This window comes from Oenanthe melanoleuca, chromosome 10, assembly GCF_029582105.1.
Source record: "Oenanthe melanoleuca isolate GR-GAL-2019-014 chromosome 10, OMel1.0, whole genome shotgun sequence".
In the NCBI taxonomy this organism is placed as follows: domain Eukaryota; kingdom Metazoa; phylum Chordata; class Aves; order Passeriformes; family Muscicapidae; genus Oenanthe; species Oenanthe melanoleuca.
This window is the reverse complement of record NC_079344.1, coordinates 18,422,757-18,450,527: the sequence shown is the minus strand read 5'-3', so window position 1 is coordinate 18,450,527 and position 27,771 is coordinate 18,422,757. Positions and strand designations below refer to the sequence as shown.

Below are 27,771 nucleotides of genomic sequence, written 5' to 3'. Positions count from 1 at the left end.
TCCATCCTGAGGACTGAGAGTACAAAAACCACCGGAGGTGAGTGGGAGCAGGGAGCCCGAGAGGGTGTTTGAAAGCAGGAGGAATTTTACTTAGCAGATCTAAAAAAAGCCAGTGTTAACCAGATCTGGAAACATAAAACAGCAATGTTCACCAAATCAAGGCAGACATAGACAAGTAACAGGTAACCAGTGTGTTAATAGGTGCAATCCTGAATGAGGTGCAGCTGCATGAGGTGCTTTGACTTGAATTCTCTTTGACTGAAATTCAGGCATTTGCCGCAGCCTCTGCCTCAGGGTAAATGGACACACAGCACAGCTCAAGACATTCCAGCCTAAACTTGAATGAAATTTCCTGCGTGTCGGATTACACACTTGGATTGTTCAAGCAACCCAGGCTAAACCCTTGAATAAATCAGTGGCTTTGTGAAGCAAAGGTGTGACTCTGGAGAAGTCGCACCTCACCGCGCAGTTTCCCCGTTCATCACGGGGAGCTTGTGATCCACTCTGACCCCGAGCTGAAAACCCTCCTGGCACGCTCAGCATTCTGGCGACTGTTCAGCTCCAGACCCAGCCTAAACAAGCGAGCTCTGGGTGGTGGTCGGATCAATATTTGTTGGAAAATCGCGTACCAAAGGACAAATTCTATTGTGTACGCAGTGCTTGTTTTGCAATAGGAGTGGCCGTCTCTGAGGAAGGGGGTGCACACATGAGATGCACTCAGTGCAGGGAGCGTGTGGGGGAGCTCAGTGCATTCCCTTCCACGCTGCAAGAGCACAAATGCTCAACAGCTGCATCTAAAGAAGAATTGTTCTGAATGTTTAAGCCAAAACAGTCCATGGAGGAACTTCTTGGGAAACTGGTGAACTTTAACCTTCCCAGGATAAGAACGCTACCGTAAGTGTGAATGGGAAAGCTTTCAATGCACTGATAGACGTGAGAAGGGCTTTGTCTTTGGAGAAGGGCTGCACAGCCCTTCCTGTGTCTGAGCCCGGGGTGAGCAAGGGAGACTACAGCCACAGTGACTTTGTTCTGCTAAGTGGCAGCTAAAGGCTTTACTAGGTCACTGCTCAATTCAGCAGCCATGGGAGGATTCAAAACCAAAGAGGGAGAGAAAGCATCTGGAGAAACGCATCCTCCCTGCTCTGTAGGGTCCTGTGCCAGCTTTTATAACCACAGCACTTATCAGCACAAGCTCTAAATTTAACTTATGTTTCCTCAGTGTCTGTAACGTATCCTCAATGCACCATTTTTTAATGCTGAAGGTATTACTGTACAGGGGGAAATAAAGCTATCAGGATAAACGCTGGATTTAAGCTTTCAAAATGGACATTGCACTCAAAGGGCAAAAACAGAGTGCAAGGCTACTAGCACCAAGCATGCTTCCCAAGGCTGGGGCATTCTCCAAGCCCTGGAAGTACAAGGAGTGCTTAGTTCCACAGCGTGTATTGGGAAAGGCTGGCACAGGACTCAATTTATCCCTCTCCTACTCTCAGCTGAGCACGTGTGAACAGTACCTCTGCACACACCTCATGTGCTGGCAGACTTGTTCAATGCAATCCAATGGCAGACTCATTCAGGTAAGAGCAGATCTTGCTGCTTCTTTGGCCAGCTGGGAGAAACTTCAGAACTTCATTTCAGAAGCAGTTTTCTAGACCAGACTGCTTTTGCATGCAAGGCATCCTAGATATTGTCAAGTCCCACAACTGCCAGTGGTTTGCGTGGTTTTTTTTACATGAGGGAAATGCATTCCTGTTCTTCAGTCACAGCCAGACCTAGCAAAGGTCTGGCAGGACAGCTATCCTGGAAAATGCTTATTCTTTGAAATGGGTGAAAAGATCTGGTCCCTGAAGCACCACACATCCAAATGAAAGCAAGGCTTTCTCTGGCTGCTCTCTGGAGTGGCAACAAGAACAGCTCCATGGTCCTACACTGCTGTGGCTCATGTTAGCCAGTCTGCAGGCTTTCCTCTGGCAGAGGAAGAAGTTTCAACTCAAAAGCTGTGACATATCTTTAGCATTCAGGGTCAAGAGAAGCAGGTGAGAGAAAACGTGTGGTTCAGTGCATATCACTAGATTTTCCTTGCTCCAGAAGGATCACCAAATCACAGGTCCCCAGACCGGAGCTCTGATAGTATCTCACTTGTGCAGCTTTAAGATCATGCCCACACTTAATCTAGAGACTCAGCTCTGCTTTTAAATGATTAATAAAGTGTACTTTGTGTTTATCTACAGTGTAAATATCCCATACAAAACAACTGGACTCCTGTCCTGGAGTCCAGGCACCAAAAGAAGCAACAGCTGTTGCCAGGCACAGAGCCAGCAGGGATTACTGCAGTCACAAGGACTAAATCAAAGGCATATGCCTGGACTGAATATGTATTGTAAGTACAAAACCTGTACTGTGAAGGCAACTGCCAGAAATAAAGGAGCAGTTTGACAAATCTAATATTTACCTGTGCCACCCCAGGCAGCTATCAGGACATGAAACATGGCCAGGGTACAGCACAAGGCCATGAGGCAGCTGTACAGCTGTGCTTCCCTAGCACCTCCTCCTAGTTACAAGTGGCCTGCAATTTAGCCTTGTTTTAAACACTAAACTGTGTGTTATGGTGCACAGAAAGAAGCACCATTTGCTGCAGGACTACCTCAGGACTACCTTGTAGGTTTTTAGCAGATAATCATTTCATGGGGAGGTAGAAGGGCAGTTTACACTACTGCTGTGTAGGGCACAGGCAAACAAAAAATCAGATCATACCCAGACTTTCAACAGATCAGCAGCAACATAATTCTGCTACCTGCCACTCTCTTGCTCTCTCCTCCTCAATCCCATTAAATGAAGAGTAGCCCCAAAACTGGATAGACAAATAGCAAACCCGCTTATCACAACAGACACGAGAGATTGGTGCTGAAGCAGTCCAGGAATATGAGACTGATATGCAGGGCTGGGAAACAGGCTAAGATTGCCAGCACCTACCCTCCCACAGCCAGGCACAGCCTACAGCAACCAGCTCTGCTGCCACTTTATAGTGCACTGCATCACACCAATAGTCTGGCAGAGGAAGCTCTGTGTTCCCATCAGTTCAGATGCAGCACAGATGGAAGTCTGCTCTGTGCCTTTCAGCCACAGCCTATGCAGACATGATGGTTTAAAAGATGCTGCCCCCAAGAGAGATTTCCAACTGCTCACTGCAGCTCCAGGGGAAACAGATCAGCTGTAAGAGGCTGCAGAGATCAGCAAGGAAAGATTACCAACGTGTGTTTTGAAAAAGGCCACGGAAGCAAAATTAAACCTGTTATGTGTAGCAAGGACAGCTGCCCCAGTCAGTAGGGTGAAACCCAAGAGCAAAGACTGCCAGAGGCAGGGCAGAGGCTCAGGTGGCATTCTCCAAACACTGCAGTCACCCCAGAGCTGCTATTGCAGGACACAGCACAGGGAACAGGAATCCACTGCACTTGCAGACTTATCGTGCATTCCAGAGGGATTTGTCTCAGGCCCAAGATTAAGTCAGTTACAAGCCCCACTAACTGTACTCTGAAGGCTATCACTGATGTTATTATCACAAGCACTTATCTCAAATCTCATCTGGAACTGCAAGTACTGAAGAATCTCATGAGCTGTCCTCTTCTGGCTATCAAGGCAGATTTTTTTTTTCAGTAACTTTGTTAAATTGAGCTTGTTAGACCACTTCTTGGTTTGATAAGGCAAATATGAATGATTATGCTTTACTACAATCTGAATTAGACCCTCCAGTTCTCATGAGCCTCTTATGGTGCACAGGAAATGATTCAGACTGAGTGAATCTACATGGAGCACACAGGCATGGAGCTCACCTGCAGCAGTAAACCGTGCCTGACCCAGAGGGGTTTAACACAGATTAGAATTGCCTTCAGGGTTTTTTAATTGGGTTGTGTTGTTCTCAGTGCTATTCAAGTGACTGAGGTACAGTGCAGTGCAATTCTGTGCTTTACTGCCTTTCAGCACACTAAGAAGAGGCTCATGAGAATGGCCCCCTCAAGACTCTTCAGCTACAAGAGAGCCAAGGAGAAATTGATGCAGAACTTAAAAGACTAGACAAAGGAATCAGGGGAAAAGAAGAGCTAAAATGAAACTAAATCATCCCTTGTCCCCTAAAATACACTGTCAGATATGAATATATTAATTAGGAAGGCCAAACTACAGCCATACCAACACTCCTGCCTCTAATGCAAAGTTTATTCATTGTTCCCAGCTTCAGTGAATCACACAAAACATGGTGTATTAGATCCTTACAAGTCTGTGCTTGGCTGGCTTTTTGGGGGGAAGTGTGGGGGGGGTGTGAAGTTTGATTTTGTATTTTAGAAAACCCAAACACCACCATAACTTTATTCACACATCCAAGACCTAGTACAAACTGTGCAATTCAAGAAATTCTCTGGTTCCTAGAAAAAACTAATTCACAGCAGTTAAAAGTTCAATTGGGCTTAGCTTAATTTTTAAAAAGTTGTAAAATATTGAGTAGTTTCCACATTCCATCACAAATACTCTGCATTTTAAAGAGGAAACAGACTCCCTACATTTACATTCAAGTACTGTCAAGTCACCTGTACTTCAAATCCATGCCTTCAGCAAGACTAACAAGTGCTGCACTGTTATCTCCCCCAGACTATCCTCACTTCAAAGGGTTATGTGCAGGCTCATGACTGGAGTTTCTTTCTGCCTTGCAGCTGCTAAGAGCTGACCACCTTCTTAAGCAGCCTTAGCCTTATTTTGTGCAACACAGGTCTGTCTTAAAACCTCTCCACATCTATTTTTACAAGCCAGGCTCATCTCAGTCTTATTAGTTCCACATTTACAATACGCAATACAATATGAAGATAATCAAATTCAGTGAGCAAGCTTGCAGCCACATCTGGGAAATCTGATGCCACATTCAGGAGGCCTCTGGGTTGATCCACATGCTGTAATAAGAATGAAAATCTAAGTTCCAACCAAGTATCATTTGAAACCCACCTTTAGGAGTTAAGAGAATTCCAAAGGTACACTTCTACAGCAGTGTAACAGCAATGAGAAAAATCCCCAACAAGCCACATTGGCCTCAACAATGTACACACATTAGGATTTTCTTTTTCTGTGTGATGTTTCTTCAGTTATTTGAGATTGTCTTGATGTCAGTTTAGCTGAGTGTGTCTGCTTTGTACATAAGCAACTGGTAAAAATTCTCCTGGCTTCTGCAAAGGAGGAGGAACCTGAAGACACTGAAAGTAGGGCAGTGACTAAGCATCTGAATAATGCAAGACACATTAAAGCATAATTAACATACAGCAGTTACAGTAAAGCTATTCATTACCCACTTTTAGAGGCAACAGATTCTTCCTTAATTGTACGCACAAGATGTTAAGTTTCCATCAAGCTCAGCCAAGTTTGTTGTTCTGGGTTTTGCTGCAATTTTTTCAAATAAAAAGAACAAATACAATACAATCAGGTTTCCAGCAAAGCATAAATACAGATCTGTTCAAGTGAAGCCACCCAAAACTGTTGTTTCCACAATTTGTGTGTCTGGCATACCCACTCCACTGGACCAAATACATTGGGATCTTAGACAGAAAACAAGACATGTTTATAGGGAGGATATACAGAGATTTATTTAATCAGGTTTACTATTTACAGCTGAGATCACTTTCACATACTACTCTGCTACTCTACATAGCTACATTGTTTCCAAACCAATTGAAGGTCTACAGTCTAACAGTTCACTCAACACATAAAATGCTCTTCATAGAAAAATGAAATATTTCATTATAGAACAGTAGTGCATACATTATACTCCTGAAAAGCCAGCTTGTATTTTAAACCACTAATGTTTGAAAGACTGAATCTCTGAAGGTCAAAACTGCAGTCACATAATCCTAAAATCGGTTAGGTTTTTTTTTTAAATTTTTTTTTTTTTTTTTTACAATTTCCTTATATATAAAGCATACTGGACTTAAGTGTTTCTTTCTTAAAAGTGACACTGGTGAGGGGCAAGATTAAAACATTTTTTCTTCTCAAATTAAATACAGCTGGCTTCCTTTGTACAACTTTGGGCAGAAAAATGCCATGTAGTGAAGGTTTAAGACATCCTCTCTATATGCAAGAATCAGCCAGTTAATGCTTAGAGGTAATCTACCAACTGAGGCACACATCCTTTGACTTTCGTATCAACCAAATCACACTTAACTTGCAAATGGCTCTGAAATTAGAAAGTTTACTAGCATACTAAAACATTTAGATACATGAATAGCTGGCTAAAACAGTGGAAGTCACAGGTAATTCTATGGGTTTGTGTAAAGCTGCTGTTTTGCCCGTCACCAGTGCACAGTGCGGCTGCCCTCATGTCTGAAGGTGTGCTTGGAATAAGCCTGGGGCAGAAAGCCATGGAAGTCAGCCTGGCCCATCCACCTTCCACAGGAGTGGGGAAGATTGAACTGCATGTTGGAATTCTCTTCTAGGCATAGGTTCCACCAGCAATGAGAAGCTCGTAGGCAGGATCCCGACTCCTCCTACATAGAACTATACAGGCACACAACATACCCAGAAGCTAGGGAGAAAAAACAGAGAACAAGTTGAGTACAAAGTCCTTTGAGAGACTCAACCTCAGCACACACTGTCAGCATGCTCTGAGACTGTAATTAACATCAATGGCAACCAAAACTGCTCCTGAAAGAGCCCTGGCTCCTGCTGCAAGCTTCAGCCTCATCTTCTTTACAAGATTATCACAGACATCCTTAAACAAAACTTTTATTTGGTCAGCCACTTGTATTCTGCCTAAGTGATTCAGATGGAAGAAACTCCTACTGTTTTTTAATAAAAGGTTCAGATTTTCAGATACCATGTGTGGTATGGAAAATCCAAGTGCAGCTCAAATGCATCAGCTTAACTGCTATGATGAGAATGGGCTTTTGAAAGAGATTTCATAAAACTCTCTCTCTGTGAACATGTCATATTAGAAGGCTTAAATCTAAGGCAAATAATTCACTTTTAGAAGTGAAAATTCACAGTATTACAACTGTGCTGGCATGCTTGCCAGGATTTAGGGTATGATCCCCATGTCCACTTACAAGATTTAAACCATGTGAATAATCAGAGATACAAGGCATGATATTTTAAAGAAGTTGCATGTTTACTGAAGGTAGAATAAGGCTGTACCAACTAAAAAAATAGCAGGTACTGTGTTGTGTTCTGTGGTCTGCAGTAATAGCTTCTGGTAAATAGCAATAGCTTCTGGTAAAGTATGAGATTGTACTGATTTGGCTGTATGCATAGAAGTTTATGCACAGATACAAATACTTCAGGAGGCTCTTGTCCTATCTCTGGATTATAAAGCACCACTCTGAAGGTAACTTGATTTCTTAATGAAGAACCCACTCCAAAAATACACCACAAAAAACCCCCTTGGACAAAAAGCAAACAAGAATGAAATTGGTGAGCAGACTATCAAGCGTAGATCTTCCTCTCTGATACAGCAAAAGCCCAGTGAAAACAGTACTGGGACAAAAGGAGAATTACTGACTTCTTTAAAGTACAAATGCAAACACCTGATGTGTAACACGTTTTAAAACTGAATGATGGTACACATAATATAGTACTCCAGTCTGCTGAAAGACTGAAAACAGAACGTTCAAAAATCCTAAATCTAAGTACACAGTGATTGGGAAGAGGTATGATGAAATTCTAGTATGAGCTTCTAATTTCTTGGAAAAGAACAAAGCTGTAAAGATCAATACTCTTCTTTGTCTGCAGTGCATTATCTACTTTGGATCTATAGCAGACACCAGCTCAGGGTGAAAAGCATATGGACAGTAATGCAGTATGGCACTTCAGCTGTTGTTAAAAACAGCCCCTTTCTTCTCTCAGGTGCCCCCAGCTCACAGACTGACTCCTAAATGTGTTATCTCAGAATCAAGGAATGGTTTGGGTTGGGACAGACCTTTAGAGGCCATCCATTCAAGCCCTCCTGCAATAAGCAGGGGACATCAACTACAGCAGGGTGCTCAGGTTGATATATTCATGCCAGAGCAAGAGGAAACAATGAGAGAGTGACTCCTCATGGACACAGTCCTTCTAGGTGAGGAAGCTCAACCCACTTCAGTCAGACTTGGAAAATGAGGAGTTTGTGATGGCTGCCAGTGGCTACAGAACTCTCAAGAAGGCTCAAAGCCTTAAAGTACAAAAACTTCTCTGCTGCTTAAAGCCAGGGTAAAATGAAAAGTGTGATGCAGAGCAATACCTCCTTTAGCCTTTTGCTAGAATTCATTCTAGCCATGTACATCTCATGAATAAAAGTAGACCCAGAACATTCACAGTTATTTGCACAAAGACAACCCTGTTCAATGACTCCCTCCAGACATTTAATTTATACAGTTGTGTTAAATCTCAAACATTCAGGTACTACAGTAAAACCTCGTGCAATTAACTTCTGAGTTACTATTTAAACCATTTATATCCTTTAGGAGGTCTCTGAGCATATTCCTAGAATTCACTATAAACAAAGAAGTGACTCACATACCTCAATAAATAATGTTTGTAGAGAACATTGTCATTAAAAATCTGCTAGCACCTGTAAACATTTTAAGGCATTTGTGTCTGTTTCTTTTTAGCTGCTATTTAATATTGTGAACAGCAATTCTAGACATCTGTGTTGAAGAAGGATCCATGCATCCTCCTCTTCAACAGCTTTCAGAAAAGTTTAGCTACCTCTTGCATTCAGAAGGTTTGTTTAGCTTTTATTAATTTTGGTTTTAATTTGCCTGCTAGCAATAACTATTCAGTCTTTCCCCCAACCAATTTTGTACAACAATTCACTGGCTGTATATACATGTGCCCTTTGTAAGTAATCACCAGCCACAGAAGCTGTGGCTTTGCTCCCTTCAGTTTGCCTCCTATCTATTAATAGTTCTGAGCTGTCACTGTGGCTGGGACCAGGAATTATTGCACACTGGAAGATCCCCATGGTAACTGAAACATGAACATACCAAAAATTACTTCTATGCAGAAAAGACTAAGTTGTTCATAAATTTCAAGCCTTGCAAAAATACTCTCAGTCTTTTAATTTTAAAGCAATTAATGAAGGTTAAATTTGTTGACTATAGGCTATGAGAGGTAATGAACTTTGAACAGCCTCATTGCATAACAAAATAATCTGTTCAGAGGGGACTGTGCAGCCAGCATATGAAAGACTGCAAAATTCACCAAATGGTGAGAAAAACAATTACTCCTGTAAGTTTACAAGTTGCAGCCACGTGCTGAAGTTTACATTCTGTCTCCCTTTCAGTTAGCCCACAGACCATTTTTTTGAGAACTGGGCCAAGTACCTACTTGAATTCTGCATGCCAAAGACAAAGATGTCAGAACTGATGTCTCAAATTTCTGGAGATTAATAATAGAACAGTTTGAACAGAAGAGTGCAAGGAGCCACACTGCCATTGCAAGCACATGTCAGAAACTCTGGGCCAGGGCCAGAAAGGATTATAACTGTGCTGCATTTTGGGGCAGACCTGTTCATCAACCTGTAAACTCCAAAACTAAGAATAATGACTCCTCTTGGGATTCACCTCAGTCAGTTTCATAAAATACACTTCTTTTCTGACATGAAAATTTGTCACAGTAACTATGGTTGTGAAAAAGAATTTTCAGTACACAAATACATTTCACTGTTCAAACAGACCAAGGATTGCTTTAACAACCAAAGTTTTAAGAAAGACAATTAAAACTATACTTTCCCTTGAGGAGACTGAGCACAGATCTCACCAAATTTGAAGTTCCATAGCTGAAGTAGTCTGGGTCTGAACAGTTCAACATGACTGTATACAGTACTATGAGTACATCCTTGTAACATTGAAACAGAGGGAACCCTATTTTCACAGGTTATTTAAAGATTATTTACCTTCAAACATACAACCCAGCTCGAAAGCTGCTTTTGAACACAAAAGTGATCACATTGTCAGACTTGACAGGTATGCTTTCTGAATTCAAATGCTATTAAGAGCACTAAAGTAACTTTGAAATTAGTTTTTTAAGTCTCCTAGGATTCAGCATATGTACTACATTGCTCAGAGACCATTCAGTCACAGTCTGAAAATAATGTCAATGTAGTACATCTGCCAGTTGATGAGAATTCAAAATTTCAATTTTAAAAATATGTTTGGGAGACAGTTCTAATATTTTTTTTCTTCCTTAAAATTTAACAAATACTATTATACATGTTAGTTTATTTCCTCAGTGACCTTTTTATGACCAGGGTAACTGTAACAAGGTTCATGGGAGGGTCTTCAGTTTAGAGTCTCTTTAAGTCCAAAACCCAAGAAATCTTCAAGACACATGGCAAAGCTCAGTTGCACACAAGCAGAGCACACTGTCAAAAACATTTGTGTATCTCCTGGGTGGTCCTGACATTATTTGTACCCCTGAAGCATAGTTAGCTGATATACCTCTAAAACAGCACGAAGCTGTTTAAAAATTAGAAATTTAACACTATGCCAACTCTTCAAGTGTTAAATGCCATCACAGGACATTTACTTATACTTAATACCTAGAAAATCAAGTTTTCACTAAATAATTTACCATTCACATCAGAGTGGACTACTGCATATAACACTGACTATTCAGCTCTAACAGAATATACATCCACATTGTGTTAAAGGGTAATACCTGTATGTGCACACCTGTAATTACCTGTACTGCAGTTTAGATCTAATTTGAAAGAAGTTAAAAAATAAAGAACATTCTCCTACCTGAATAGCAGCAAATGCTAGTGCTGCCCAGATGACATACATCATGATCTCCTGAAGCTTCTTTACAACCAGAGCCTCACAACCCTGGAACAAGCAAAATTCTCATGTTTCAATCTGGCAACCATATTTAACACACTAAAAAACCCCAAAAGCATCACATAGGGCAGAAAGATAATGCTTTTACTAAAAAAAGTAAATAGATGAAAATTACTCGCAGATAAAAGAGAAGATTAACCACATCTACTTTCTGTTAAAGCAAATACACCCAAGTTTTGATTTCCCCCAAAGAAAATGAATGGTCAGTGAAAGCATGTGGCTGCCTTACCTCTGAATAAAGGTCCATGGGGCGGGTCAAACTGCCAGTGCAATTGCTGAGGGCTGCTTTGCAACAGCTGAGGGGCACACTGTTGTTTTTAGTTTGTTTGAACCAGACAGTATTCTCCCAGTCTGAATAGTTATGGATCCCACAGCAGCGCAGCTGGAAAATCAGACAGGAAAAGAATTCAATTCTAACTGCAATACCAAGAGAACAAGTATATTATGTTCCATTGCAGAAAAATACTTAAGTACCACATATTTGCACACAAGCACAGATTGACAGATAGCTAGTTATATAAAAATTTCTCTCCATCAGCAATATCATAATATTAATTTTAACCAAGTTAGTCTATTTATTGTCCATTTAGCAATTTCCTAGATTTGTCAGAATGAAGGAAGGCCATCTACACAAGCAGAGCAACTGCATCTGTGTTTTAAGAAGAGAAAGGAGTGGAAAATTGTGTGTCTCACCTGCCTCTGTACATAGTCAATAGCACGACTGGCTGCATCAGGATTTGTCCCATTGTACCCATTGTAGACTTTCCGAATGCTGTGATCAACTTCATCCTCCACCTGGGAAGGGAAGGAAAGCACTGCATTAGCTCACCAGCAGAAGTAGCACAGCTTAGATAACCATTTCGCTTCCAGCTACAGCATTTCAGGAAACCAAGGTAACTCCCCATCATCTGAAACTTTAGGAGGTACAGCCTCCTAAAGTTTGAACCTGACTTTTGCTTGCAGCTAAGGGAGAAGGGAAATTCAGCCAGTTCCCTTCCAGATTTTAGGCGAAGTAGCTTTGCACTGTCTCTCAGAAAAGGAACATGCTTTTCTTGTGATGCTATGACAGACATTTCATGAAGTTAAGGGCTCTCCACAAGAGCATGTACTCACCTTTCTACTTTAAAGTTCCAAACCAAAACCAGAACAACCATATGGGCTAACTCATTCCCCCTGAGACTACAAGGATATTGGGATCACAAGGTACATACCACCTACTCATCTGGTTGAAGCACAGGTGAATAAATTCTCAAAGATGCCTTTAGGCTGGCTCTACAGTGACCAAGCTCCCTGCTCAGCCCCAGTCTCCCAGGGCTTCCCAAGGGCAGTACATTGTGTACAGCAACATTTACTGCAATAGGTCTTACAACTATTAGGACTCACTTAGAACTAAGTGAGTCAAGATGCTGTCAAGTACATGTGTTAGAAATGGATGCCACACAAGAACCACCACCTGCCCCCTCAAAAGGCATTCTATGATGCCTAGTTTGGAGAAAATCTTACTAGAACCTTCTAAGTACTATATTTCACTGTAAACTATTACTTAAATAATACACAATTTAGTGTAAACTTTGTGCAATTTTAAGATTAGCTCTGATTTGATTTTTTTTCTATCACATTCAACAGGATGTAAAAGGAATGTAATTTTAGGACTGAGCACTAAGCATGCATATTTTGCAGATTTGAAAGCTACAGTAGGAAGGTCTTGTCAACACATCCTTCCTTTAAATACTTTAATAGAAGAATTTTCTGCAGCAATAGCACAAGCTGAATTCCACCACCACCCCCTCCTCAGGAATGCTGCCTATTTCAAGATAGGTATGCATAAAAGCCAATTTAGCCTGCACAGGCAACTTGTTTCAGACCAGTTTAAAATCGATTGTTTGATGATTTAGCTAATTTGATTTACAGCTCCAACTCATAACAAAACAGCTGTTCAATTTGTCATATACATTTAAAAATAATTTATTTCAGTGCTTGTTTGTGCATCATTTGGCTTGTGGTTCAGTCGGGGCAACATCATGCCTGAAAACCATGCAAATTCCGTAAGATCCAACAAGAAATCACTAGCTCTAGTTAACTGGCAAGTTTAATGAAAAATGAAGAGGGTTGGACCCCTCCACCCAGAGGAAAAAAGCCAGCAGGTCCTCAACAGCCCAGCCTGTTTAATCCCTCCTGGCACTTCCAAGCCTGACTTTTACAGCTAAGGACCAATGCTGGAAGGCTCTGCAGCAGCTCAGTCCATCTCAGCACAGCCTGGGCATGCTCTACATGGCTCTGAAACAGCCTGAGCAGGATCAACACACAGGTTTACAGAGGCACGCTGGAAAATTAAGTGATTCTAAGACCAACAATGGTATCTTACCAGAGAACTGTGCCACTTCCTTGAGGCATTATGCTCAAAGTTACTTGGTACCAACAGCTGCTATGACTTCAGTCTTTCCTTTTGTTTGGAAGTTTGTACAATGAACACAAAGTACTTCTAACATGATTCAGGTGCCTTTATAAAAACCAAAACAAGGTGCCCACAGATGTATACACACCACGTCAGAAACAACAGACCAAAATTAAAGCACAAAGCTGACTTATTTATCCTGGCAAAAATAATCAGAAGACTAAGCAGACTTTCCCTCCCAGCTCAGTGGTAATAGATTTATTTCTGTTGCACTTGAAACAATAGTTTAAGATGTTAGATACTGCAGGGTACTAGAAAACTGCCATTTTTACTAACAAAACCTGTCTGTCCTTTCCAAAGATTTAAGGTTCAGTTTTCAATTACTGACTTCCACAAACAGCTTAACATAAGATCACACTGCCACCAAACCAGACTATCTTCCCTCTTCTCCCAAGCTCAGCCCTGCATTACCTACTGCAGTAAAAACTGTATGACAGTTCAAGAAAAAAAGAAGCAACAGGAACACACAGTTGGACAAGGAATATCCATGCATCTGCTTGTATCTGCTGTGAATACTGCTCACTGAAAAAGAGCAAACCCCTTCAAGATGGGAACATGGAAGACTACAGGATGACTAAGTAAGATGACTGCAGCTTAGTCCAGATCAGATCCATGGTAATTCCTGCACACACTGAAGTATATCTCAGAGTACTGAAACAGAAGGAATCCATTCAGATCAATATGAAAGAACCCAATTCCTACTCCCCTGGAATCGAAGAAGCCACTGAGGAAAGCACTAAGGTCTACTTCCACTACAAACTTCAGAATCCCCAATGATCATCTCAGCTCACAGCCAAAATACCAGAAATCAAATGAAAAGCATGAGAGAAACATTCTGAGCTCAAGCATGGCCAGTAGAGCACTCCTGTTGAAGCAGCCTATTCTAAATGTTATGCACCAGGTCTATCACACAAACACTCCAAGGTCATGTTGTCAGCTGCTTACTCCAAGCAGCCTTCCCTGGGACCCAAGCAAAACAACCACTTTTACTTCCAAGCTGTCTCCCCATTGGTTCCAGGAGAGCAGGAAAAAGCAAAGAGGAGAGCAATGCTGAACCAGTGAGACCTGTGCTGTTCACAGGACACAAAAGGTCATACAAAGAAAAATAGTACTGTAGCTCAGCTTGCTGGCAAGATATCCCCGAGTGTCCTACACTGCAAATATGCTCCACATCACAGCTAAAATGCCTTCTCTGCTCTTTTGGGTTTTTTATTTTCCCAGAATTTATATATAGACATATCAAAACCCAGTAAACTGTGCAAATTAGAAATTTCTTCAAGCTACACTGTGGCATCTCTAATACCATGCAGTATATTTCCACCATATATTACACTGGTAGAAATTTTTCTGGTCCTGCTTCTTAATTCCATTAAACAAACAGTAGGAAAAGTTGCAATTTGTTTAGCTATAATCCCTGTCAACAATCTGTGTAAAGCTAGAAATTATACATTAGCACAATCTATTTCATTTTATTATTATGCAGTGTTAGCTTGCACATCAAACACGTGACATTTAAGTTATTGCACATCCAAAAAATATGCCCTATGTTCAACCACTGTGTAGCCTAAATCATTCACAAAGTGAAAGCATAAATAAATTAGAAGACCATCTGGAAAAAGTAAAAGTACCAATTACTGTGACTCCCTTCTCCTGTTTAACTGTCAATGATATGTTCCAGGTAATTTTTTCCTATAAGATAGCTCTCTGCATTGATGTTTTCAATTTTAAGCTACTGGTATCACAAATTAATCCGCTCAGATGCTTGATTTTATTCCCTTAAACACCAACAGTTCCACAGAAACAAACACAGTAAAGATTACACTTCCATTCTATGGTCAGAGTTCACAACAAAACATTTGCTGAAATGGAGAAGTTCTTACCTTTGCTCTGTAAATGTATCCAAGAACCACAACCACGACTTCAGTGATAAAAACCAAGAGCAAGATGATCACAAACTGCAAAATACAAGAGTGTGTATAAATAGTTTTATTCATTTGCCTGATAAAAGTCTCCATGCAGATTTTTCTATTTAAAGTTATTTTTGAGGCAAGGTTTTAATTTAACAGATAATTCAATGCAGGCACTTAAATTGACCAAATGGGCCCAGAATTCACTTTAGCATTCACAGCTTCACCAAGTAATAAGAAGCTGCCCAGTCAGGCAAGCTCAGCTGTCATTAGTACTGAAAATACCATACTGCAGGTCTTTAATCAAGTGTTTCTTTCAATCTTCTTTGTTAGATAAATAGGAATGCCTCATCAAACAGGCTACCCAGGCAGTTACTTAGAGTGGTAGATGGACTAGGGGAATGTTTCTTTAGATTAAGCTCTGTAACAGCTGGAAAAGACAGCAAGCTATGTATTTGTCTTGCTATATTTAAAGCACTTTTAAAGAAGTCTACACAGCATTCAACAAAAAAAGCCCCAAACCCCGCTGTGGGGACAGTTTAGATACCAGCCTATCTTCTTTCCTACCAAAACTACAGCTCAAACACTTGGAAACGCAAGGCATAAAATACTGCAAACCAAGTGTCCCAAGTAAGCCATGAAGAAAATAATCAGGCATTATGACAGCCCTCAGTTAACCCTGATGTAACATGGCTCCTGAATCACTTCTCTCCCTCCAATTCAGCTTTTCAACCACAACAGATAAAAGTGAGACTTAAAAACTGTTATGACTTAATCATATGGGTTTTACATTTTTTAATGAGATTACCACAGTTCTAAAAAAGGTAAAACTGAGACGCCTTCTGCTGCTAGAACTGTTTCATTTAACACCTTTATTCAGAACAGAAAATCGAAACAAGATGTTCCTAACAAAATTAAGCAGGAAACTTTTAAGGCCATAAAGAAAAGACTTTAAGTAATATTTTAGGAGTTTCTGAAGGGAGAAGGCAGCCAAATATTCCCCAGGCCAAGCTTCTGTAGGAGCTCTGCACTTACCGTAGCCAGCCCGCAGCGACTCTCTCGAATGGTAGCGCAGCACCCAATAAGTCCAATAATAAAAAGCAGCGTTCCCACAGCTATGATGATAACAGCTGGGATTAGTGTGTAGACATCTTCAAAGAAGTGATCATAGTCATCATATGTGATGAACACATAGGCTCCCACGTAGCACAGGATGCCTGCTGCTGCCTGTAACAGCCATAAAAACATGGTAAGGTCCTTGGAGCACCCAGCCCTTCCTTCCTTCAGCAAGGTAATTACTTTACCAAATATCATAAAGCAGTGTTCCTCAGAAATGTTTCCAGCTACTATCTATGACCTGCTGTTAGAATAAAACAGATGTACACATCGTAAACTTTAGCCTCTGCTAGGGAAAGATGAACTGCTGAAACAACAGCTTTTCTGAAGGGTTCACAGCACTGGAAAAATCTGATTCCAACCAGAAAGCAGGCAGAAAAACACAAACAACCAACTATTAAAAAGGCAGAACCAAATACCTAGAGAAATATGGTATTTGGCCCCAAATATGGTACCATAAACTTGCAAAATTGATGTTCTCAGGACTGTTGTACAAAACAGTCCTTTTTAAACAAACAAAAAGGCTACTTCAGGTTACTGCAAAATAAGCCCTGTAGGATGAATCTGCAACTAGATGAACAGTCAGACAAAGCCCTTACATCCATCTGCCATGACCTTGCCTCCCTTACAGTTACACCGATCCAAACACATCAATACCTTCATTATCTTTAAGCTGAGCAGAGCTAGTGAGAGAGAGACAACTGTTGCTTGGAGGAACCAACTAAGACACACCAATTTTTAAATAGAAGTGCCTTATCAGTTTGTGCTTTACAAATGTCCTTCCTGACTGTCCTCACACTTGCTGCAGAATGAAGTATCAGTTTGCAATGATGGACAATATAGTCAGAATGCTTCATGACAGGCTTTTGCAACCTCCCAATCTCCTTTAGGCTGAGGTAAAAGAACGCACTCACAATATGCAATGGCTAGGCTGTCACCTGGGAAATTTCATTTAGCTGTGAAGCTAGTGTCCCTGTCACAAACCAGCCCACACCCTGGGCACAAGAGCTCACTCAGCTGGAATGACAAACACTGCAGCTCCAATCTGAGGGGAACACTCAGGCTGCCCCCAGCCAATGCTCCCTCTAATCCCTGGCATTACAACTGCCCCTCCCCGCACTGTGAGGAGGGCACACACACACAAAGCTCCTGCAAGGCTGGATTGTGCCAGTGTACAGCCAGAGACCCACTCAGTAATTCAGTTCAGGAGGACATCACTTAGCCCAGGTGTCTGCACAAAGCAGGACCAACAATTAATTCAGACCAGGCTGTCCAAGGCTTTGTCTCCAGTCTTGGAACTCCTCCCTGGGAAGCTGTTCAGTGTGGCACAGAACAAGACAAGCCACAAGTCAAAAGGTATCTAGGATTTCAGCCCTGTTTGCCACTACATTCTGGATGCACTGCAACTCCCTTCTATCAAACCACTACCAGAACATACCCTGCAGCATTTTGCTACAGAAGCACTAGGTAAAAAAAAAAACCAAGATATTATGAGCCAGCTCAAAAGTATCATCATCTGCATGGATTTGAGCAATACATTTGACCTCTCCAGCTCCCTGCAGCAAACGTAATTGTGTACTCTGCAGGAATCTTAAAGGCATCACATTCATCCAATAAAAGGTGCTATGTACATATAAGGGGAGGGAAACCTGAAAATCCAGTAACAAAGACCAAGAGCAAGACATCTTTCCCAGACAAGCTATTGCAAAATCATCCCCTTGCACAGAAGATGTTGAAATGCTAATCCATCTGTACAAACCCTGCCATATTAGGTACAACATGGCAAAATGCAGACACACTTTTTGTACACAAAGCAAAGATTCAAAGTAGTGCCACTGAACAATGGAATTACATTAACTGTTGCCTAGCAATGAAGCATGTGAATGGCAGGCCAGTGATGTAATCTCCTATTTCTAAGAGCTAAAACGCTTGTTAGAAATATGGTACGTTACAAGGTGGCAGATGAAAAACCACAGCTGTGGTTGGCATCAGGCACAGAATATACACCACAAAGCTGAAATCAGAAGCATTTGTGGACTCCCTTGTCTTCTTTTGTTGCAATTTAATTGGCTTCCTCCTTGTTTAAGAAAAATCTGGATCATAAACTGCATAAGCATATACATTTGAAGAATGTATTTGAAGTAAAAGGAGTTTAGCCTTAAAAAAAATCAAATCTGTCTACAGGTGTTATCTTCCCTACTTCAAGAAGCACATGCATTTTAAGAAACATTGTTTTCGCAGTTTTTAGACAGATTACAAGCTGCCTGGTTTGAAGACTTCATTAAATCCCTTCAACACATGGTACAATAATGACTGATCATCTACAACAGCACTGGGCCTTAGGTTTTGTTTCTGAACAATGTTGAGGACTGGTGTTTCTGAAACAGACACTGCCTCTGTGATGAAGTGACCATACTCTCCAGAATTACTGCTGCTACCTCTTCAACAAGTCACCTGCAGGGAGGGAAGGTCCTGTGAGCGGAGGTCCCTGCTGGAGCCTGCACAAGGTTTAAAAGCCGTGAAGATTACAACTCCTTTTCCACATATCACAGCTGAACACTGTTTTTGAACAGGTATAGGATTCAGTCTATCACAGAACAATGAAAACAGCAACACTACCTGGTATCACAACCACGGGACACAGTGTTTATTTCAGCCTGCTCTAAAACAGGAAGGAGGAGGTCTCTCAAGTGCTTTAGCTGGGATTTTGCTCCTCTTTTGATGATTTTCTTTTACTACTTCTGACTTGCATCACTGAATAGCCTTAGGACTGTGTAAGAGGAGTCACTTTGGGTGAAACTAAGCCAGAACACAAGCACAGCTCCTATGCTGGCTGCTCAGAGGTGCTCGGTCAATGGGACTGCACAGGCCCAAGGTCCCTCCCCCTTCAGAGCTAGTACCATGCACTTAAACCATCTATCTCAAAACAAGAATCATCTAAGGAACCCAAAATCTGTATAGACACAAGGATAACTTTAAAAAATTATTAAAAAGTCCGTACCTCAGTGTTTACCATCCTGCAGACTAAACAGAAAATCTGCAAAGTCTGAACTTGAGCAAGTCAAAGACAATTGAATATAAAGCTACTGTATTTACAATCATGTATTCCCTATCATTAAATGGAAGCCAAATATATGAACTGCACACGGTTCAAACAAGCCTTTGATAAACAGGGCTTGAAGGAAGAATTCTCCAACTTAATCTGCTCAATGCTCTGAATAGAGATGGCAGCATTTCCTGTATGTGTGCCAGGTCACATGCACGTTCTAGAGACATGGCTGGTTATTCAGCATTCACACATCCTTTTACAGTTGTCTGCATCCAACTCATAGTTCTGAACCCGAAGCAGCACACTCATTTTAAGATGAGTTAACCTTTAAAAACAATCATATAAAAGCACAGGCAACAAAGACAGCTTGTGGCAAAAAGCTTGAGCAATTCAACATCCTTTCATCAGAAGCAAGTTTCAAAGACACAGAGACCTCACAGTTCAGAGAAAGATCGATTTTACTGCTTTGACTGGAACATCTATGCAACAATTATGCAAAGAACTGGAGGGAAAACTGGAAGATCCAATGACACAATGATAAGCATCACTGATCACATTCTAGGAAAGCTCAGGTGAAAATGGAGGTTCTTTGAGCTGCCTTTGGGCTGCTGTAACACAGCCCGTGAGCTCAGGGCTATTCCACAAGTCAGCTTTCACCTCTCACAAGCCCTGAGGTGTACAAGGCTGTACTCTGGCTAGCTGCACCTTGAAACAGTTTCAGGGATTCAGTTTGCTCCTTCCTTTTCCAAGCAACACACCAAGAACTGTTTTCATGTTTTCAGTAATGCCCACACACTGCAGCAGTTTGAAAGCCAAAATTGTGGCTACCTAAGATGATGAGTGTAAGATACCTAAACTTGTTCCGCTGATCATTTATTTATCAACCACGGACACTGCGGATTCATTTACAAGCAAATTCTTCCTTACACCACCCTAATCATGTTACTGCCAAAGAAATCTGACCAACACTTGTATGCTCATACCTTTCACCTTGCTACAGAATTCTCTTCACTTTGGGAGCTTAATAAAACACATATCAGAACTTCTGAATTTCTTTTGTGCTACTGTTTCAATTAACTCAGCTAAATAATAGTATTTGTCCCTTTAGAATCTTATGTTTTATTCACCTTTTAAGAACACGTACTCTCTGAACAAAAAAATCAAGGCAGCAGCAAAGCACTGTATCTTAGGAGAAAACACACCTGATATTCAATTAGGCAAGAGGAATATTTCACATTTTTTTTAAGGACTCCTACTTAAATTCCTACTGCTGCCAATTTTGCCACTGCTGATTGGTAAATGTTGATAGCAATGCAGACACCACCCCAAACTAATTATTCATTCCACTATGGAAATAAATATCTTTCATGCATGGGATAACTACACCCATGATAGATTCTGACAGACCATCTACATCATCTTAGATAAAAAGAACCAAAGGAAAAAGTAAGAAAAAAAGCCTTTTACACTAACAAACCTTCAGCTTTTCTGTCTGGATCCTGCCCTAGGACCATTTTCCCAACATGTCTATTACTTCCCTCATGTTAAGTGTGAGTATCTTTGTTCTCACTGCCTACCACATTAAAAAAAAAACAAACAAACAAAACACAGGTCTACTCAGTAGATTTTTGAGAGTCTACAATTATATCAGTTTTATCCTTTCTAACAGTGGCTTTTGTCCATGCACACCAACTCCAGCCAATTTCCTACCCACAAGCAGGAAACACTAGTATTGTGGTCTGCCTCCAGATTTTTGGGCTTCTTAGAACAGTACCTGAACAAGTGGGATTTTTTCCTCATTTCTCCATTATTTGACTTCCAGGGTATTTCTAACATTTTTGGTTCTTTCCAACACTAGAGTACTCATACTCATTACTGTCATAAAAAGAAGGGGATAACAAGAATCTTTTAAGTCTTCCTTTTAGCCTTCTGTTATTCAGAATGTATTTCCTTAACCTCAAAGGCCAAACAGGATCTCTCTGGGGTTTATTTCTCTTACAGTCTTTTCAGCATTTCACTGCTCTCTCCACTCCCCTCCCAAACAAACCCACACCCATACTTGATATTTTCTCTGCTTCCTGATACTGATGCATATCCAGCTTAGAACCAATGGTTTCCTGACACTCTTCCCTTTGTTCTCATCAGTAATAATTTCACTTGAGCACTGAGCTATAACTGTCTTACAAAATCTTTCGGGAGAAGAAAGACAGCAATTCCATTCAGCTCCATAACACAGTTAAAGCTATCTTAAAGGCTTATAAAACAAACAAACTCTAAAATTTAAGCAAGCCAGACTGCTCTGTCTCCACTAGTCACATTCAGTTCTGTAACACAGTGCACAAACACCTCAAATTCAAAGGCTTTTTGGGCTAAAGCAAAAGGCTGAGCTCAGCTGCTTTTGCATTCAGATTACATATCCGAAGTGCCACTAATTGCAAGATGCAGTGCATCTGCAGTCTTCCACCTCTTTAGAAGCCAAGTTAACAACACAGCCATTCTTTTACACCTATTTAGCCACCAGAGCTGTAACCTGAGCTGGTGCTCTGCTGTTCCCAGATTCCTTGCTTTGCAGAACAACAATGATGATCACTCTGTGCTTCGAAGTTCACCAGGTAAAGTGATATTACCAATTCCTTGGACTATTCAAAGGTATCACATTTAGCTTTGAAATGTGGTTTTGTTAGGTATCGTACCTTTTAAGCTCAAGACTAGACGCCAAAAATCCTGAAAAATCCCAGGCAAAGACCTGAAACTCATCCTGTAAAGAAAGAGGAATGACACTACCATGTTGCTTAAAAGCAAATCAAAGCATTTATTACTAAAATTCAAGACCTAGCACTTGCTTGCTATCTGAAAATTCATATTCAAATATTGTAAGAAAAATCAATTAGAGGGCACAACACCTGAGAGTTTTCAAACCTTATTTTTTTAATTAAGATAATTTTTTTAACATATAGGATTCCAAAACATTACACAATTCTGAAGGATACACTCACTTCATACTGCCATAGTAGTAGAAGCAGAAAACATTCCAGTTTTACACCCAGAAGCAACTGTCTTTCAAGATGAAAGGTCTTTGGTCAAGTAATCCCTGCAAAGTTACCTTTGGGATCATCCATCAGTCAGTCTTTGATCACCAAAGAACTCTCAAGAAGTTTGTTTTAAAGTCCAGAGTAGTAACTGTTCTCAAGCTCACACTAAACTAGAGAAATTACTGGGTTTATTACCATGTGTAAGAGAAAATGAGCTCTAATCTTCCTTTCTACTACTAAATTTGAATGAATTTTCCCATTGATTCATTTTCGATTTTTTTTCTACCAGAAATCCCCGAAGACATTACATACACATTGACTGCTCCAGCTCCTCTAGAAAATCCTCCATTTCCCATCCTCTGGTCACTGCACTGTGGTGAGCACAGATTCGTAGGAAGTATTTGTGCTCTACAGAAGTAGAGACTTGAGATTTCTCTAAACAATCATACCAAAAATGTTTTTTAGAACAGCTTAGTCAAATGAACTCTCAAAGAAATTATTTCAGGCCAGCTAAATACTACAAGAACAACTTAAATAGTTTGCAACCACTGGCTTGAAGATATTGTAGAAGCAGAGTTCATTCCTTTGCCCAAGGAGGAGGACACAGCGTGAAAAGTAAAAACTTCAGCAGGCACAGAATATCTGGCACTACTTTAGCAGAGCAGGCTGTCAAAGCACACACATTCTTTGAGAATATAAAATAGATTCCCTTTTCTGAAGCAACACCACATGGAACTCTGAATATTTTATCCTATGAACTAAACTAAGACTGAAAACATTTCCTTAGTATTTTTCTCTTCATCTCATCTTCAAACTGGTTTCAACTGAATTATGCAAGTCACACCACGAAGCCTTAAATTAAGGGTACACAAATAAACACATTTGACAGCAGTCTTTAGGTATTTGTTCCAGGTAAATATATTTCTCTTTCAAAATTATGCAGACTTTAAATTTAGGAGGTTTCCCAAAGAGCAAGCTATTCTCAAGTACATATTTTTTGGTTTTTTTTCAATTAGTCATTATCAACATGTCACCAAGGTAACAAAAATCTTGCTGATTGTGAAGATACGTGTATTAAAAGTTACATTACTTTATTTCTAAGCTGTATTGTCTTTCACATCACAATTACTTCCTATGCAATACCCTTCCTTAACAGACTCAGCATCCCCTAAATGAAGTCATCAGCTGACCAAATAAATCTTGTGCAAACTCAAGGTAAAGGTCAGCTGAAGGATTGGCTTTCCTTTGTCATTTGTTATATCTACTCAAAAATGAACTCACAGCAATGAGAGGCTAAGAAACACATTAATCAGATCAGCATTCCCTGATCTAAGGAGGGCAAGTTTTAACTGATACTTCATATCAATGCATTTCTTGGTAAAGTACTTCAGCACTCTTTGACAAATTATCCAAAACTCAAGCATGCATTCCACCCCTGAAAATACAACTCAGCTGAACAGCCAAAATACCACACCAATAATGTGGAAAGGTAAGTAAAGTTCCTTCAGCTTTCTACATGATAAACTAGTACTTGCCCTGCTTTTAAACAGCTTCCACAGCCTACTTTCTTTGAAAAATAAAAATCCTGCAGTATTGCCAACAGGCAGGAAAGTACAATTAATGCAAGAATTTTATACAGTAGGAAGAAGTTTTCACAAGACAATAAATGACTTTTTATAGCACCAACTAAAATTTAACAAATAGCACAAGACTTCAAAATGAACTGAACTTGCAGAAGTGAAATCAGTAGCTGTAGATGGTAAGTGGCTGTCACCTGTCAGCAAAGTCTGATCTGCCTCTTTCAGACTTGAAAGAGATTTGTAGGAGTTAGAACCAAGACTCCAAAGCATAACAAGCACATCTCTGCTATTTCTTTACAGCACTGATAATTTTCTGAACATCTCAGTCATAAGACAGATCTACAGTCTCTCTGAACATTCACATCCTCCCACAAGTAAGAGACCCACAGGGCAAAGGGGGAAGTTCTAATCCACTGTGTAGTCACAACTTGCTATTCCTACAGGTGACCATGAAGATAGTGATAACACAGAAGACTGGTATATGAAACCTTAAAGGGAGAGAGTAAACTTACAAAAGCAGTTAAAGGAGATTTCATAGTTGCTTGACTAATTATAGGCATTTGTCTATTGTCAAGTCTTGGGAAATCCGAGTTATTTAATTATCAATTTTGGAACTACATAAGGATGACAAGCAAAAGATTTCTGTAACAGCACAGAAGCACTCCCACTGCCAACTAGATAGGCACCAAATGTTAACATACTCAGTCAACAAATGAGCTATTGACTCCAGCTTGTGAAAGAAAGGAAAACCACTAGTTTCTGTAACTCTCACTTGCAGAAAGTCTGCCTCATTCTACATGCAGCTCATGACCCACAGGGCTGTTCCAACACAGGCAACCCAGCCACTTATCTGCCAAAAAGCTATCAGCACAAGCTGACTTCTTAGGCTGGAGGTGGTTTACAGAATACAAGATCGATGACATTTTAATCTGATGTGAAATACATCTTATCTAAATACAATCTAACAACTTTAAATTAAGCCAAGTTTGTCTCAAAAGTAATCAAAAATTGTAAAGCACGAAGTTCAGCATTACATAAAATAACTTTGACCCCATCACTGTATGAGATGAATAATTGCAAACTCCAACATGGAATTAAATTACTAAATGCAGCAGACAAGGAGCAATACCTATCACTAAGCTTTTGGAGCAGGGGGAGGAGAAACTGCACACAGAACTTGTGCTCATTTACTCCAAACAGAGCCTCATTTGTATCAGCAACCACAGAAAAATTTCCTTCAAGGTGCCATCAAGAAGGCAACTCACAAAAACCGTGCCCAGCCAAAAACTTTTAAGTATGACGAGCTTTTAAAACGCCACTGGCAACGATGCATGTAACAAAAAGCCACACCCAACAAAGCAGATTCCAACCTTGGGGCTGCACCTAGAGACTGATGTCACTACTTTTTACTTTAAAAATAAAGAATAGAATCTGGCCACCTCAGCCACAATTACAGACTTCTAACCTGCACCACATAAGGCCAAATCAGCCTCACCTTCATTGCTCCTCTCCCAAAACAGCTGTATAGGCAAATTCCGGTAAGAATACACAGAGATGCGTTTTCCCTGACCATGATTCATTTCCAGACACCCTTAGGGAGCACTCCTTTGTAAAAATTCAGACAAGAACAGTCATTCCGTAACGCTAGTAAGATTTTATATGACTATCAATAGTAAATGAAGCAGCTATATATAACTACACTTTCGCGTTCCAACAGCTTGTTACCCATTATTACTTTTTCAGATGAAATCTCTGAACAGTTGCGACAACAGATATTCTGTTATTGGAGCTGGGATCAGAGCAGGAAAAATGCAGTATCTAAATGCACAAAGGGAATTCCTAAAAACTTACAGACTATTCTTTCATTTGATTTCTTTTATTTAAGAGTTACGCTGTTCTGACAAGCCAATTATTACAGTGAACACAATGCCGAGCTAAAGCCTGTACGTTCATCCTGAAAAAGGTCATTTACAGTAATCTACTGTCCCCCTTCTGTAAGCTTTTATCTTACTGCCACTGTAGCTGTGGGAGGTTTCAGCGATGCATAAATACTACAGTGCTGCCGTGGCTAGTGGAATACGAGCAGCATAAATAAATGCAGAGGTAAGTCCTGATTTTGTGCTCCCAGCACAGGAGGACGCGGTGCCCCACACTCAGCGCTCGGCATGTCCCGGGACGGCAAACCCGAGATGGCCACAAGAACACTACAAAAATTAAACTGGCTACAGAAATTAAACTGCCAGAGACCTGAAAAGCTCAACAACGCGACAGAGAGAAGCTGTATTCGGTTCCACAAGAGCCTCTACCCAAGATCCCTAATGCTCGTTAAACCTTCAATGCCAGGTTCAGCTCCCCCCACCCCAGGATTCAGGGGAGGGACTGCGAGGGAATATACTGAGCCCAGCACTGAACCCCCACACCATGCCGAGGGGATCAGAAGGCCGGTTAAACATAAAGAGTTTAAATATGAGCTGAATCCGTGAGGGGGGGGGTGAGGAGAAGCTCCGGCTCCTGAGCGAGGCCCGCAGCGCTCTCGGGGCCAGGCTCCGACCTGGAAGCCCGGAGCCACCGTGCCTGGCGAGGCGCGCCGGACTCACCCAGAAGATGAGGTTGAGGAAGACGAGGACGGTCTTGGAGGAGGTGATGCCGCACTGCCCCATGGCGCCGCAGAGCCCGGCCCGGCCCCGCGTCCCTCAGCACCGCCGCACGTGACCGCCCGGCCGCGCGGGCAGCCTAAGATGGCGGCCGCTCGCCTCACGTGGCACCAGGGGGCGGGGGCACCTAAGATGGCGAACCGCTCCCCCAGACAGCGGCCCCGCCCTCAGGAGGCGCAGCGCCTGGGCGGCCGCGGTGCCGTGAGGGGGCGGCCAGCGCTGCCCTCCAGCCCGCAGAGTGCCAAGAAACACAGTCTCTGCTTCGCGTTCAGCACCCGAAGCGGTAATTTCCCGACCACTTTACAGTCCTAAAACAGGTTTCAAAGAACTGTGAACATTCACATGCTCCCACTAAAAGCTGCCCCATGAAGCCGGTGGCATCCTCAGGAGACCCTCGGCTCCTGAGGGCAGTGGAAACGCGCCCGATTGCCGCCTGAGGGGCGGTTTGATGGCGGGGCTGCGCCCTCAGGGCGCTGAGGGGCCGTGAGGGCGGGAGAGCTGAGCGGCTGGCAGGGAGATCATGAGGGTTCCTGAGGGAACATCCAGCGTTTTACAACCTGGACATTTGTCTCGTGTGGAGAAGGAATGCTCCCAGTGAAGTAAATGACAGGTTGCAGAACCTCACAAACTGTGAGGAAATGCAGGCGGTGGTAATCGTTGGGTGTTTTGGACACATCCAAAGAGGGCGGCATTTTCCTCCAAAGAGCAAAGAAAAAGTAAGTTAAGAAATCAAAGACAAGCATGGTTTCTAGAAGCGGTAACACCAATCCAGGATTAGCTGGATATTTATACATGAGGTTTATTTTAGCCTTGCCAGGATCCAGCCCTCCATTATAAGGGCCTTTTTTCCTGTCTCACTAATTAAAGCAAACCCTTCTTCCCTGTTTTCTTCATGCACCAGGATATTCCTTCTCATCTTCCTCTCACTCTCCTCCTCTCTAAGGCCCCACTTTTCCTAGAAATGCCAGAAATGTCATTCCTGGGTTCCTGCTCTCCCTTGTTTGGTGAATTTGGTCCTTTCCCAGAAGATTTACTTCTCAGGTGGAAACAAAACTACCCATGACATTGACGGCCTTAACATTTTAGCAATTGGTCTTGTAAAGGCAGGCAAGTAACAATCATTTATATTCCACT

General features: G+C 41.4%; 1 protein-coding gene and 1 long non-coding RNA gene across 2 annotated transcripts; one reads left to right on the top strand and one right to left on the bottom strand.

Annotated features, from left to right (window-relative positions):
• Positions 1-389: 389 nt before the first annotated feature.
• Positions 390-6,011, top strand: LOC130257149 (uncharacterized). The gene is made up of 2 exons (XR_008841262.1): positions 390-894; positions 3,979-6,011. It is a non-coding gene; the product is annotated as an uncharacterized LOC130257149 (long non-coding RNA).
• Positions 5,596-26,791, bottom strand: TSPAN3 (tetraspanin 3). The gene is made up of 7 exons (XM_056499388.1): positions 26,581-26,791; positions 16,242-16,433; positions 15,180-15,254; positions 11,538-11,639; positions 11,074-11,226; positions 10,749-10,832; positions 5,596-6,556 (listed from the first exon to the last, which is right to left on the bottom strand). Exons 1-7 carry the CDS (start codon positions 26,641-26,643, stop codon positions 6,464-6,466), a joined length of 762 nt encoding a protein of 253 aa, XP_056355363.1. The 5' UTR covers positions 26,644-26,791; the 3' UTR covers positions 5,596-6,463.
• Between the last annotated feature and the right edge of the window lie 980 nt (positions 26,792-27,771).

Bases quoted from the DNA above. Each gene is read 5' to 3' on its own strand.
- TSPAN3 (XM_056499388.1), bottom strand. From the start codon at position 26,643: ATGGGGCAGTGCGGCATCACCTCCTCCAAGACCGTCCTCGTCTTCCTC. The intron at 11,227-11,537 runs GTGAGACACACA...CTGATTTTCCAG, and splicing joins TTGACTATGTACAGAGGCAG to CTGCGCTGCTGTGGGATCCA. The intron at 6,557-10,748 runs GTAGGAGAATGT...TTTTCTCCCTAG, and splicing joins TAGCATTTGCTGCTATTCAG to CTTCTGGGTATGTTGTGTGC.